Source organism: Falco biarmicus, chromosome 2 (assembly GCF_023638135.1).
Source record: "Falco biarmicus isolate bFalBia1 chromosome 2, bFalBia1.pri, whole genome shotgun sequence".
NCBI lineage: Eukaryota > Metazoa > Chordata > Aves > Falconiformes > Falconidae > Falco > Falco biarmicus.
The window spans coordinates 7977580-7993142 of NC_079289.1; the positions used below are offsets into that span (position 1 = coordinate 7977580).

Genomic DNA, 15563 nt, shown 5'->3' on the forward strand with positions numbered 1-15563 from the left:
AATGAGATGCTTAAAAATGCTTGAAGAGTGACAGATTTTCCAGACTTTTAATGAACTATGGATGTGATATTGATCTTTTCTTTTCTTAAACAACTGAGTTGGTAGATGTTTTGTTGCATTTCTGAAAGTTGGCCAATTTGTACTTCACAAAACAAATCATTGGTTAAGTCTTAAAGGGTAGAAGTACCAACAAAGGAGTTTGGGGGGAAAAATGCCAGATAACCTTCATCCAGCTGTTGTTAGGGATCTATGCTTGAATGAGTTGGAGAATCGAGGTAGTGAAAGCAGGTTGAAAGGAATGATGCTATACCTAGTTTGTACCAAGTGGAAAGACATTATAAAATAAGAAAGCAAAATTAAATAAGAAAGCAAATAAGAAAGAAAGAGAAAGGGAGGAGGGACACTGACAATTTCAGATGGGTAATTGAAGACAAGATGACTGCGCATTTGTAGCAAGTGTGTTTTGCATGGATGGGTTTGACCGAGAATTTATATACCTCAACCTATCTGTGTATAAAGCTACATATTGTGTTTCATACAGCTAATATGCTACCTGTGACCCTAATGACAGACGACTAAAGGAGAGAAACACAGCAAATGAACGTGGGTGCCCTCCTGAGTTAATAGAGTTCAGTGACCGGGAACAATTGTTCATATTATAGCAATGCCAGGAGCTGTCAGCTAGGACTGGTTAGCCGTATAGCGTTCTGGCATGAAACACAGTAGAAAACAGTAACAATCTATAATATTTATTGAAAGGTCAAGAAAATAAGAGTGAGATGGAGACAGAAATAAAGTCGTAGTAGCTTGAGACCATCTCTACCATCTGATTTGGGTTTTTTTTGTACAGTGTGGGTATACAAAAATGTTTTGGTTTTCAGTATTAAGCATTTTCTGAATGAGTGCCAGATATAGATTTCCTGTTGAAAAAAAAAAAACCATAAACATCATTAATTACCTGATTTATGCATCAGTCTCTAAGACCACAAAGTGTTACCATTTTGTACAGAATGTAGAACCAGTGGCCTCCAGAAAGGAGTGCCTCTTGGAAATCTTCAGATACTTTTGAGCTTTTATAAAGTGATTCAAGTGATTGTCCAGACTGACACCTTGTATTGCTAACACTTTATTCAGGAATGCCGTGTGAAAGGTCATGACATCTATATTGTGCAGTAAAATAGAAAAGAAAATCACTCACGACTGTATATCTGATACACCCCAGTCTTTGGCCTTCTCTCTTTCCACTCCTATTGCCCTAGTTATCTTGCCAGACTGTCTGTAAATGTGTCTTGCAGACAGATTGCTGTTAGATGTTAGCTTAGCTATTTTATCCTCATTTTCGTCAAAACTTTTTTGACTGAGAATCGGTATATTCACTCCTGACTGTTGCCAAATATAAGCATCTTAGAAGTTGATAAAAGATCTGGGCTAGTTATGCATGAGGCTGTTTATTTAATATGACATTTCTAGTCACTAAATCACACACACGTAAATAAACATAAATTCCTAAGTTGCCTAGGCATATTGGACAGGAAAGCCACTTACATTTCTGATTCCCAAAGCAAAATTGATATTTATTAATCAACCTGTCTGCCTTTTATAATAAACTCCTGTAGCTCTCAGTGTGTGGCCTCATAAAATGTTTTGTAAAAAATATGCTCCTTCCTAAGAGATTTAGACCAGCTGTTAAGCAAGCCAGCCGAACAGTTCTGCTCAGTTGCAGTCTAATTAGAGTTATGCACATTACTGAATTTTTGCTTTTTGGATCTTGTAGTTATAATGCTTCAGTTCACATTAAAAATGTGATATAGAGTCTGTGCTGTCTCTCCAGAAATGTTCGATCATATGTGTGGACTAAAATTTGGATTTTTAAAAATAATACTAATCTATATCATAACACAGATGTGAAAAATTATGTAATCACAAAAAATGTGAGTGCTCATATGAAAAACTGTCTCGTTTAGATTATTTAATACCATGGGCTATGCTCACAGCTGAGCAAAGGATAAATTGCTAGTTCTTGCATAGCTTCTCAGCTTCACGTAGGATAAATTACATCAGAGTTAAGTGCCAGAATCAGTATTTATTTGTAAGTGAATTCAGGGCTTTTATGGTTGTCAATTTTTATTTTCATTGACCTGTGATACACTTCTAAAGTACTTTCACATGTATTGAGAAGCCTAATTAAGTGAAAGATATTACTTTTTGCAGCTTTCAGAAGTATTTTAGGCTTTCCGCTTTGAGAAATGTGGCTGGGTGAGTCTAAAGTGTGTGATTTTGCAGCCTATAGTTTGACATTTCTTCCCAACTGAAGAGTTTTCTTGAATATTTGGATGGTTATGACAATAGATAGATATGTTTTAAATGTCTAAACCATTTAGGCAACCTTCAGGTTTTTATCTGAATTCATTTGGAATTACATTGAATTCAATACTGTCTGGAACATGGAAACAGTCAGGCTCCCTGTTCCAAGTGAATATGCAATCTTTTATAAATTCCTGTATGGTGCCTAAAAAACTGAAATACACTTAAGCAGAAGAACAGAGGCTCTGCCAGAGTAAAAGAGAGAGAAAACATGTTGTTCTTTAGGCAAAACTCCCATTTAAATCAGCAGAAGAGAATTAAACTCTTAAGAATTATAAAGGGGTTGGTTTGTTTGTTTGAAGTCAAACATCCTACAGACCATCCTAGGTATAACTGTATCCCTTCTACGTATAACTGTCTATTTATTGAAAATATTACTGGGAAAATTGTAGTGCATAATATCACCTACAACTTTTGCAGTAGCAAAAGCCACATTAGGAACATAATGAATTTAAAACAATGTTATATATTATGATTGTGTTTTAGAGTCATATTTTACTTAGAATCCTGATTTCAAAACTTGTCCAAGGAGGACACATAAGTAAAACAGTTCTTAAAAATTATGTTCAGTAACATTTTAAGACTCTGACTAGAGCATATCAATGCAGATAAAGCAAATGGACCAGATATTTAAATGTAATCCATATTACGTTATATCATTTTTAACAGCCTTCCTCACACTATGCATTGAGAAGCATTGTGGGAAATTACCTCACTTTCTGAAGGCCAGAATTTTGCCAGTAGTTTGTACCTCATTTTGTTGTCTTCTGTTTTCAAAGGGTGTATGCCTTCTTGTACTTTTGGAGCAGTTTCAACTAAAGTGACATTGTTTACATATATTTTAAGCATTGCTTGAAATTGCTTTTTTCTCCCCCCCACCTCCCCCCCCCCAGTCTCTTGAATTTGCATTTTTAATGTGAATTTGCATTTTTCATGTAGTTTTCCTGGCCATGATGCCATGCTCAGTGCTTGTGTAACTAAAAATGCAGGTCTTTCTCAACAAGGCACCTTGCACATTCCTAAAGGTACATCCATGGAGGCTGAAACCTCCTAGGCTGTGTGCCCTGTCCTAGAAACAGCTGAAAGCATGACTCTGGTATTCTGTATCTTTTTGCATGGGCAAAGAAACACGTGATTTAACGTGTAACATATATCCACGATGTATTCCTTGGGATGTGCATTGAGCATGCAATCAAAACCAAAGGATTTGTAGGCTCTTTCATACACTTGTTCCAATGGAAAAACCATAGGTAGGAATGGACACGTTTTACTACTGAGTTGTTGCCTTGAAGTATACTGAGATGACATAATGTATTCATATAGCACTTCTGTGTTGTCATGTTATGTCCTGAGCTTTAGTGGTGATTTATTGTTCGCAATAGATGAGATAATCAAAAGGTATATCCCTTTAGTCCTCTTCAGACAAGAGACCATCTGAGGAATATGCTGCCTGCTTCCCTCATCTTTAAAACACAATAAATTACCAATACATTTGTGTAATGCATTTGCAATCTACCATCTTTTTTGTTGTCTTCCTACAGCGTTACTGTAAGTAGAGTATCTTCTCAGGCAAGTATTACTTAACCCGTTATTCGTAAGGAACTACAAAAGCATAGATGCCTGTTATGTACTTGAAAGGGAAGGCTTGAAAGCAAGAAATAGACATGCCAGAGGACATTTTAATGAAACAGTTTTGGCGTGGAGTATGCTTAACTGATTAAAATTATGACTGTGGGAGTGTTAGACAGGTTAGTATGAGGTATGCAGGCAACTGGAAGCAGTCCCCTTATTATATATTATATCTATTATCCATTGCATGTGGGGCTTGCTATAAAAAGGATCTGATCTGGATCAGAGCTGGGGCTCACCATAACCTAGACCCACTGCTGTCATTAATTACAAGACTGGTAGGTTGTGACAACCAGCAGAATCTGGGAGCCTGAGCCTGCTAGGGTAAGGCACAACGAGGAATTCTGGGCCCTTTTATCACTTCTACTTTTCCTGAACCTTTCAAGACTTTGAATGGTGAAGAGGAGGAAAGTGGAGAGAACAGATTGTTTCTCTTAAGATCAGAGTTTTCTGGGACTGGGGTTTTGGCACATTGCTCATTATTTAATTCTCTTGGCTGGAAGCAGGAAGGATTTTAGAGCTTTTGGTTCAGCTTGCTATCTAGCTGGCTCCCCTAGAGCCACGTAACAAACAACCAGGGTCCTTGGAGATGCTTGTTCTGGTGCATTACTATGTGGAGGGTGAAGATGAGTTATGAAAATCCGGGTATATTAAATCTTTTATGTGCTTAGATGCGGGGAATGGTAGAGAAACAGTCCTGTTCAACTAACTTTCTGCTTCTGGGAGGTCTAGGCATGACATATGGTGCTTACTAGTATACATGAAATTAAGCAGCAACTAATTGCTTGCTTTTGTGGTACTTTCTCTCCTTATGATGCTTTTTCTAAAAGTTCATACAAGTTCATTCTAGCATCTTCATGGCATCTGGGTGACATGAGAGAAGACGACCGATGTGCCTGGCTTGGCAAAAGTCAATTTGCAGAAAGGTGTGGGAGAATCTTTTAGGCTGTTAGAAGTATGAATCAAAAGAAAATATTTCCAGTGAGATGTGCAGAACAGAAATATAAAAATATCTGTTGACTGGGATCCCAAGGGAATGTTAAATGTAAATGTAATTTAGACAGCAGTATTGACAGCCCTGGAGAAGGCTGAAATATTCTGATTTTTGATGAAGAAGAAAGATAAATATTTTGACAATTTCAAGGAACACTTTCTCAATTTTCTGCTGGTTGGAGAGCTCAAAAAGTTTCTGTTTTCTTGAAACACTCAGGTTAAATTTAAAAACATCAAAGTGTTTGAAAAGATGCTATTTTTTTTATTGTTGTCCTAAAAAGCTATAACAAATTTACTGGACTTTTTTGATCAGCTCTACTCTGTCTGTTATCAAAGTATATCCCACTGGCCATATGCTGCCTCAATTCTTCCTCTGGTTTTCAAAGTGCCAGTCTTCTGCAACAAGAAATTTCCCGTCATAACTGTCCTAAGGAATGATAATATAATGGACTGGGAAGGTGTGACAAATTTTCTGTTATCCTCTGTTAGCAAATAATTGACTGAAATACATTTTAGATAGGTAAATCTACATTTTATGTTTTCACATATAATATATATTTTCCTACCTCTGAAGATCTTCTCATAGGTGTTAGAAGAATAACTTCTTGTCCTTGACCTCATATTCCTTTACAGTTCTTTTCTTTTTCTAGTCAAAATGGGTATAACATCACCCTTTATTACTGTAATTGCTAAAATGGACCTTTTCGTGTGTCACATTACAATGAAGCATTCATGTAATCAGTTTTGTTATGGACTTGCACAGACCTTTCAGCAGAATTCTGTAAAGTTCTGTAGCAACCGGCGTGGGGGTAGATGCTCTTTTCTTCTGTAATGCTTTCTATCACATTACTTCACATTTGCTAATACTTTTATCTTTAGCCTGTCCCAGTGCGGTGGAGCATTATTCTTTTCATTTTAAGAATGAGCAGCTGGCTTGCAGAGAATAATTAAGTTCATGCAGAAGAACTGTAGCAGAATTAAGGGAGAAAAGCCAGTGCCTGCTCTGATGGGGTTTGGGCTGTCCTCTCTCTGTTTTGCTTTAGCAACAGAAATGTGATGAGTCAGTTCCAGAAGCATGGAGACCTGTTCCTTGGCTCTGCCCATAGGAGGGAAGAGTTGCAGCCAGTCCTGGGTAAAGACTTGTTGTTTACCCATCATACTTAATAGTAGATTGTCTTATATTTGGAGGGAATAAGTAGAACTCTTTCCTCCATATTGCTTCTCTTTTGCATTTTAGCAGGGATACATTGCTTTTTAAAACCTGTGTTCACCACCTGAATGATTAGAAATGTTGTTCTTGATGATTTGCATCTGAAATGACTTAACTCCCCAAGTGATGCTGAACTGTAGGTACTCTTCCCATGAGCTGTGAGGATCACAGCCTAGGAAAGCTGAGGATGAAGGTAAAGAGCAAGAACCAAAATGAAAAGTGGCAGAAGTCATTATCCATTTTATTATTTTTTGTTCTCCACATGTGAGTTGTATTCTCTAACAAGCATTAAAAAGCCAGGTAGGAGCTCCTGGAGGGGGGGAGAGGGTGGCAGGGGGGCTGTTCAGGTGGGTATGGCCCAGCCAATGGCAGGAGATGGCTGGAGAGTCCCAGCTGGGAGCGGGGAGCTGCTGCTTTGGCGGAGGTTTGGCAGAGTGACCAAAGGCAGCCCCAGCCCCTGAGATGACGAGTGGTGTCCATGGGCTGCACGGACTCTGCTGCTGCCCAGAAATGTGCTGAGTGGGCTCAGTCCGTACACCTGTACATGTGTCTGCCTGCAAGGAGGTGGTGGCACGAGATTAGTTTGTGGCTATCCTCATTGATGTCATCACTTGTAATTCTTTGATGTTTCATAGTTCAATGAAACTTGGTTTCTTGTGCATGAGGGTTTTTGGAGGAGCTTGGATAAGGAAGGGCTAAGCACATTCACCTTGAACCAAAAATGATGCTCAAAGAAGTCTATGTGTTTCACAAATACAGTGTCTATAACTTGTGGTGAGGCTGCTTAAGCTGATTTTTAAATTTTGCTCTTAGGGCTAATTAAAAAAAAAAAGTGAGATTTAAGGAGGTCTTTGAAAGAAAAGGCAACATGTAATCAACCAGGAATAGAATAATGTTTATGATAGGATGACATATATTCCTGTGCTCATGCCTGCAACTGTGTTTTGGGCTTCTTCTGTGATTAGCAGGGAGATGAACAGCTCATTAAGGGTTCCCTCGCTTGCTGTTGCAAAAAACCCAGAACATATCGAAAAGATATATCTCCACAGTCTTTGTGGGTAGGTAAATGGATGTTATCAGCATTCTTGCTCCTCACCTGCTCTGGACAGGCAGAAAGCTGTGACTGGCACAGGACTGTGTTACACAGAGTACGTGCCACTGCTCCTTGCTTTGGCCATGGCAAACCCTGTAGCCATACTCTGGGAGAGAGGAGATTCTGGGCTTCCAGGCAGTGGGCAGATTCTCTGATTTCCCATACGTCTGTTACCAAGTTATATTGTGCCTTACTTCATCCCTTTTGAAATAGGGCTAATATTCCACCATCACATAGAGCTATTCATAAGTACAAAGAAAATAAAGGTGTTCAAGTGCCACAGGATGGGAGGCACACACACGGTGCTGTCATAGAAGTGTTTCCACACTGGATTCAGTTTTGTTCAGCATTATTATTTGGCAAGACCCTTGCAAAATGCACGGGTGACACATATAAGCACTGCTTGCAATGTGTTGTTCCTTCTTTCTTTTTCCCTTGCCAAGGATAAAATTTGTAGTTTATATTATTTCCTGTGGGAGTACTTGCCATGCAAATATGTAACTGTACTACATAACGCTGTGCTTTGATTTGATACAAGAATCTGAGCAGCATAACGGCACATCTGCGGACTTTATACAGAATTTTGGTTGTGATTTCTTGATATAGCAAGAAGAAACTTAAAAATTTATATCAGAAAGGTGAAGCAGGAAGCAGTTTGTCCTGATCTAGGGGCAACCACAAGAACAAAGCAGCATTTTTCAAGTTTTTATTTATTTTTAAGGCTGCTAATGACTGTTATATTACTTGTGTGACTCACTGGAGTTTCCTATGCACCAGCAGAAACTAGAGTGGAAAATCAATTTCTAAAATCAAAATTAAGTACCATAATTAGGTTTGTCTCTATTCCAAGGCTTAACAAATAAAAGAGGAAAAAGAACTGCCTAAATTTAAAACATTGCCTCATGCCATTGTATTGTAAATTGCTAGAATACATCCCTGAGTGCAAGGATGTACTGAGTCTCATTGTTTAACATAGAGCTTATTTAATTTCCATTTCTTGTGCTTCCACAGTTAAAGCTCTATTTCATGCAGTTATGTAGCACAACACCTCATCCTCTCTTCTCTTGACCTGTTGCACCACACGTAGCAGTCTGAGTGCCATCTACCACATCAAATAATAAGAGTCAAAAAAAAGAAGTGATAATTGCATGGTAGAGGGCAGGTACGCAGTTTTTGGGGTCTCACACTCAAAGGAGAGCCACAGAAGGAAATGCTTGCATTTTATTTCTTTACTGCTTTGAAGTCCTGTGACATTGCATATGAAATTCTTCATGCCCTCTGCTAGACGACAGTTCTGCCATGTATCAGAAAAGGTGACAAAGGAGATGTCTGCATGCACTGTCTTCTGTTTTAAAGGAGATGTCTGCATGCACTGTCTTCTGTTTTAAAGGGGAAATTAGATTTGGGGTAAACTTGTAATGCACAGCTGGGTTTCTGAAAGCATAATTTCTAAAGAGAAAATATTTGGCACAAGAAATATTAAGGGAGTAGAAAAAAATAAATTAGAAGAGAAAAGCAAGAACCTCTGCCATCCTTAATATACAGCATTTTGTTTTCACTACTTTTTCATTTTTTTTTACCCCCTTCCCTTCTCTGCAACTTTTCTTTGTCGGGATATGGGACTGTTCTCAGAATCACTAGGTTCTATTCCAGCCATTAACTTTGATGCTCCAAGGAAACATTGATCTTTTAAGCAACCAGGTTTCCTCATCTTTAAAATTCAAGCCTAAGTGATAGATTATATTTTTTCATAATAATTTTTAAATTCTATTACAAAACATCATAACTGGTAGAAAATGTCATAGGTAGAAACTTACATACTTGGCACTGGTGAGGCTGTACCTTGACTCCTGGGTTCAGTTTTGGGCCCCTCACTGCGAGACAGACACTGAGGGGCTGGAGCGTGTCCAGAGATGGGCAACGGAGCTGGGAAAGGGTCTGGAACACAAGTCTGATGGGGAGCAGCTGAGGGAACTGGGGGTCTTTATCCTGGAGAGGAGGAGGTGGGAGGGGGGGGACCTTATTGCACCATACAGCTGCCTGACAGGCGGTTGTAGGCAGGTGGGGGTTGGTCTCTCCTTCAAGTGATAGGAAAAGATGAAATGGCCTCAGTTTGTGCTGGGTGAGGTTTAGATTGGATATTAGGAAAAAATAATTTACTGAAAGGGTGGTCAAGCATTGGAACAGGCTGCCCAGGGAAGTGGTTGAGTCCCAATCCCTGGAGGTATTTAAAAGCTGTGTAGATGTGGTGCTTAGGGATGTGGTTTAGTGGTGGACTTGGAAGCGCTGCGTTAATGGTTGGACTCAGTCTTAAAGATCCTTTCCGACCGAAATGATTCTATGATTCTAATCTGATAATCTTTCATCTCTATTGTAGCTGCAACAAAGTAGGTTCTGCCCTGGCCAAAATAGAAGTCAGAATGGGTTATGCTGGTGCCAACTGGGATGACCATCTGTTTTATAAGAGTGACTGTGGGTTTCCTATAAGAATACTGCCTGTTGCAATAGGAGGAGGAATATTTTTCCATTTACCTCTGTTTATAGCACAGAATGAAAAATCAGGTCCTTACAAAACCTTGGTACTTCCATCTACTTTAACTACTGTAAAGTTCAAATGCCTGAAATTTAAATCTTCTGGTTAGAATAGCAGACATTAACATCCCTGCCTTTCCTAGTATTCTGGTCATTAAATAATATGTCTTGGCATCATGTAACTGTAAGGCAATTAGTTGTGTTAGGGATGGGAAATGATTGCTTGTACAGTCAGCCAAATCAATACCTGTTGTTGCTTAGTACTAAAAAATAATGAAAAAGCTAGCTACCTTGCCTTCACGTCATCAGCTCTGTTCCTGTAGCCACAGCTGTGAAGTGATTGTTTTAAGTCTTTGGTATTTCATTTTGAACCTGTTCCAGCTTCTGTCCATTTTACTTGAGAGAGTTCTGCAAACCCTGAATGACTGATCTTTTCACCGGTCTTCCTATTCTTACAAGAAAGGCAATATTTATGGCTGAACAGTATTTGTATTTTAAATGGCCCTGTCATCACATTTTACAACTACTGTGTGTATATATTCAGATAGAGGTAGGAGAGAAACAGAATCTACAGCGAACATCTATCTTCACCACAGGTGTGTGAGGGGGAGGTTGACACCCCACGTGTGCGCTGTGAGGAGTTATCCCTTAACAAGAGAAGATTAATGCCCTGTCTAAAGCTAAGCTGCACTTCTTTCCATGCGCTGCCTAAGTAAAACAGCGATGTAAAAGTGAGAAAGGAGGCTAACTGTCAGAAATACTAGTGATAGTGCATACAGACTGTTGGCAAGGTGTTTGAAATGACCATCTGTTTTGGTACTGAGCATCAATTGCCGTTGCTTGCAACGTTGGGGAGGCATGTCATAAAAATAATAGAATTCAACACTTTAACTGCTTTATGCCTATACCTGTGTGTCCACTTGTGGTAAGACCAATTCTTCTCATAGAGGCACAAGAATGCAATTTAATGTATAGTATCGATGTGGCTTGGTTTACTGAAAACCACCCACTCATTCGCAGCAAGAAGCCCGTTGTAAAATTTGCTCTTAACTGATTATCTCCTGTCTGCGATAATATTGCTGCTCAATTGCATGCATCTCTCTGCCCTTGTAATGTAGCACTTCAGTGAGCAAGCTAAAGTACATATTACTCCTGTGAACAGACAGCAGCTGGGAGCTCCAATTCTTCTTCTAAAGCAGCTTGGCTTGTAGCACTTCTGTAAAATGCAGGCTTCGTTATGGTTACAGTAAAATATTAATAATCATAAAATCCCTGGGTACCGGTACAGACCTAATAAACCTGCTATCGACAATCTATGGCAGACTGCTGCATGATGGAGCTGTAAGAAAATGGCTTGTAATCTGGTCATTGCTATACTGTGGGGTTTGAACAGATCTGCAGATGCATGCAAATAGTTAAAATGCATTTCTGATTAGAATCAGAATTAGGTATTTGGCAAGATTTATTCCTCTTGATCTAACATTTTCAGTGGGTGGAGAAAATTACCTCCCTATTGCTTTGTCATTATTCCTTAAATGAACAATGTATTTTTTTTTTCCCTTTAAGTGGGATGAATTGTGGCTTTTTATTGCTCCCTATTTTTCCTGAATAAATAGTTCACTAAAGCTGCTAATGTTGATGATAGAAGTCATAAAAAAGGAGGGTTTATTGTTTAATGACTGTTTCCTTTGATTTTTCTCAGCAGCTGAATATACATAAGACTATATAAATAGTTGTTTGAGAGAATGTACCCCTTTTTGGTTCTAGTGCAATGATTTCAAATTATACTTATACTCTTCACAAAACCATGGTAGTAGTATGGGAAGGGTGTTCCACAGTTTAGTTATATAATACAGAAGATATATTTTTTCCTGTTCTCTTTTACTTTAACATTTATAGTGTTAAGCTTTCCAATGATGCTGCTTCTCCTTTTCTGCACTTTTTTTTTTCCCCAATCCATGTTTCCTTTTAGTGATATCCCAGCTAGAAACAAGATCTCTGATTTCTTCCTATATTTTTCTGGCCACCTTTCCTCCTCCTCTTCCCTTTCCTCCATTATAGGGCACTCTGTCATGCCACAAATGTGGAGAGTGGTGTGAGTCTGCTGCGTGGCATAATAAAGCTTTTTTCACCTTGGAGAATCCATCTTACTATCAGCCAAGAGTTCAGAGAGCTGGAGTGGTGTTATGGACAGATAGCTCTTCTATATCAATCGTACTCCAGATGAAACATGATTTTACTCTGTCTTGTGGTTTTACAACTTTCTGACTGCCAGGATTAACTAAATGTTTGAATTGGAAGTAATTAGGAACTATTCTCTTCACAGAAATATTACCGGCTAGCAAATATTTTGTCAGAAGGTTTTAGATGTCAAGCAAAACTCAAACATATACCTTGGTGTATCCTTGACAAAAAAATCACCATCTAAGAATTTCAATTTAGTTATCTAGCTTAAGATTTTAGAATGTGTTAAAGGAGTTCTTTGAACTCTATAACCTTAACGGAATGGAGGAATATATGCCTTCAGGCTCAAAGCTTGGGCAATGCCATCCAGCTCCAGTAACTCAGATGTTCTGTGTAAGTTTTAAGTGGGAGTGGATTATTTTCCCTTTCAAATTCATGCACCCTGGAGAAAACAGTTTCAGCTAGTCTCTGAAAATCCTGGGGCAGAAAAAAGTGTTTCCTTAGCCCCAAGAGCCCTATACTACATTGCTGTGACTGTATTTCCTTTGCCGTGCATCTATTAATTTTGGTTTGCTCTTTACCACAGAGTAGCAGAGCAGAAATTATTCTTGCAAGTGTGCATCCCAAAGGTGATCTTGCACGCAGGGCAGCAGTGGTTCTCCCACATGTTGGTACCTCCACAATCGCACGTGGGAGGGCAACGGGCAGGATTTATCCTATAATACAAAGTACTATCAAATACAATACACTGCTATAAAACCTGTAAGTTTACAGCTTTGATACTGCCTCTGGCTGGGAGGAACATCTGGTTAGTCATATGTCTGGAGCCAAAAGGATATGTTTCTGCTTATTGTTTAGAGATTATTACTGAGGAGAGGTGCGGGGGTTAAAGCTGAAGTATGTGACAAAAGGAGAATAATACATTGCTGTTTCGCTGCAAAAAAGAGGTGTTCATAAGCACTTCTCAACTCCTAATGTAAAATAACTTGCAATTAAAGGAAGAGGAAAAAGCAAGCTTAGGTAGGGCAGAAGTTAAAGATTAATTTGGGGGGGGGAGGGGGGAGAAGGTCAGTTTTCTATTTCAGGGAGGCCATTATCAAAGAAAAATAGTAGTCCTTGAGTGAATCTTAAATCCTTCAGCAAAGCATGTATGACATCAGCAAGTGAACTGAACAGCTATGATGTCTGTCGTGAACTGAAACTAGGTAACAAAAATCTCTGTGCACAGATCCCAAACCACTAGGACAAAGTAAAATCCATTTTCCTTCTGAATCTTAATTGCACTGAAACATGTGAAACACCTGTTCCTTCACCTTAACGGTTAATATGCCTTTCTATTTTTGGCACTTCTGTACCCCTTTCCTTTCCTGCAGTGCTGTGTATCTCATATTTGAACTGCTGCTGCTTCTGTTGCGTGCTGGCAAATCCAAGAGAAACAAGGAGTTAAATTTCAGCACAGGAGAAGAGGAGGTGAGCTGTCTGCTACAGTAGTTTACTGCAGCTTCCTTTCATACTGACACATATGTAGTTTGTGGTGACAGTGCTAAAGAACTGCAGACAGGCACTTAGCAGACTGGATGTGAGCTGGATGCAAAGATGCCTCACCCTGGACTTCCTGCTGGCAGTATGTAAATACACCTGCAGACTGGCCACACTGGGTGGTTGTTGGTTTTGGGTGTTTGTTTTGTTGTTTGGGTTTTTTTTTTTCCAGAAGGCAGCATGAGAAGACCTGACAAAGCTACTGCATAGTTGAGAGACCTTAACCAGCATTTTAGATTTGAATCTCGTTTGTGAGGGAAGTTTTTGGTTGGATTTTTCTTCTTTTTTTTTTGTGTGTGTGTGTGCGTGCTGCATATTCAGACTGAAATCTTCATCCCTACAATGTTTGCCTCTATCTGGTATGCCAAGAAGCTGGGACGCAGGTTTGTGCATAACGCCAGGAAAGCAAAATCAGAGAAGGTATGTTCCTAGTGGGAATATAAAGCCTTATGTCTCATGCAAGCTGCCTGCTGGCATCCTGTTGTGTGTCTGGTTAGCTTTAATACCCTGAAAAACGACCTACTGCTATTCCTGATTTCACACAAGAATCCTTGAATACTTTGCATATTATTAAATACCGGGGAGAAGATCCTTTCAAAAGTCTTTATGCTCTCTGTTGTTGTTGTTGTTGTTGTTTTTGTGAGGCAAACAGCTGTACATTTGGTATGTTGTGTGTTAAGGGAGCACTCCAGTGAACTTGTTGCTGTGCTGCATTATTTTTACTAGTACAATATTGGGCTCTTAAACAACCGTTGATTGTTTACTGCTTGTATATTTTTGCTAGCGTGGGACCAATGAGAATATAATAACATGCTAAGCATTATTAGTGTTTGGGAATTTTGTTTCATGATACTTGTTGAAACTGTGCTGCAGCATGGATATCTCATTTTAAAAGATATAGGTGTGTAAATATGGTCAGTACTATCTCCCAGTATTTTTCTTCTCAGAAAATTTAACTATGTTTAACCAGCTGTTTTCTGGAAGTCCTTGTAGGTAAGATTCTCCTGCCTTCTTTCTCCATGAGTAAAACTTACATTGGTGTAGAATTTGCAGTAATGATAATTGGGGGATATCACAGCAATTGCCATTTATTCTAAATATAGAAAGCATTAGGTAGTAGACCTGCATTCCGGTTTTGTCTGAATTAATATACAAACCATTTTCATAATGGGACTAATCCCTCTTTTATAAACACAGCATTAGATTGAGGGGAAAAAAACTTCAATGTAATGTTATAAAGTTACCTCATTAGTCTGGTAATGATGGCTTCCTCTATTCCTTGCTGTCTTTGATGTAGTCAAAGAATTTATAAATGGGTTGCTTTATTATTTCTTTGATATGTCTTATGCTATGTAATACAGCCACCAATCCACTAAGTAATTATCCATTGCCTGAATTCCTCTGTAACTAGAAATGCTCTTCATTTAGAGAAAATGATTAGGAGAAATACATTATATTTATGGTTGGGGAGGGGAGAATGGGCAGAGATTTGCTTTCTCTGCAAAATATTCCCAGTGGTTAAAAAGCTGCTGTGTGGTGTTTTTTAAATTTAAACATCCAAGCCATTGTGAAGTTATTCAAATAATAGTGATTTATACATCTCGCATTGCATGCATAAAGGAAAACAGAAACGCAGATAGCTATCCATGGGACTGTCAAACTTTCTTTGCCGTTAATCATATTTCAACAAAGACAGCATCATATAAACTCTCCTGCTGTTTGTGTGTTGCTATGGGAGGAAAAAAAGTTGCAGTCTGGATCTTCCTTAGTCCTGAGGGGCTCCCTCCAGAGGAACGTTTCTTTCAGGTTTCCTCCAAGATGACAGAGGCAGGATGAGTGGACGCATTCCACTCCTGACACAGTGGGACTCACTTAGCAGCTTTTAAACGAGATTTAGTATGGGTTGTTTAAAGCATGTATGTTTATAGCTTGTGCCAATAACCTTGACAAATTTCATAAAACAGTGCCAGGTCTTTGCTAAGAAAATATATTCTTATCTATAGGTTCTTGTAACAGACT

General features: G+C 38.9%; 1 protein-coding gene across 14 annotated transcripts in view; it reads left to right on the forward strand.

The window, feature by feature from the left end:
• The window catches only part of DLG2 (discs large MAGUK scaffold protein 2), a 1040391-nt gene that overhangs the window by 498817 nt on the left and 526011 nt on the right, over positions 1-15563 (forward strand). For 2 of the 14 annotated variants that reach the window (XM_056327237.1, XM_056327239.1), the window contains exon 1: positions 13872-13964. The exons of the other annotated variants lie outside the window; for them this stretch is intronic. In XM_056327237.1, the coding sequence (XP_056183212.1) occupies positions 13887-13964 (78 nt within the window). In that variant the 5' untranslated portion in view covers positions 13872-13886. Of the gene's footprint in view, positions 1-13871; positions 13965-15563 lie in introns of those variants that run through there. 14 annotated transcript variants of the gene reach the window in all.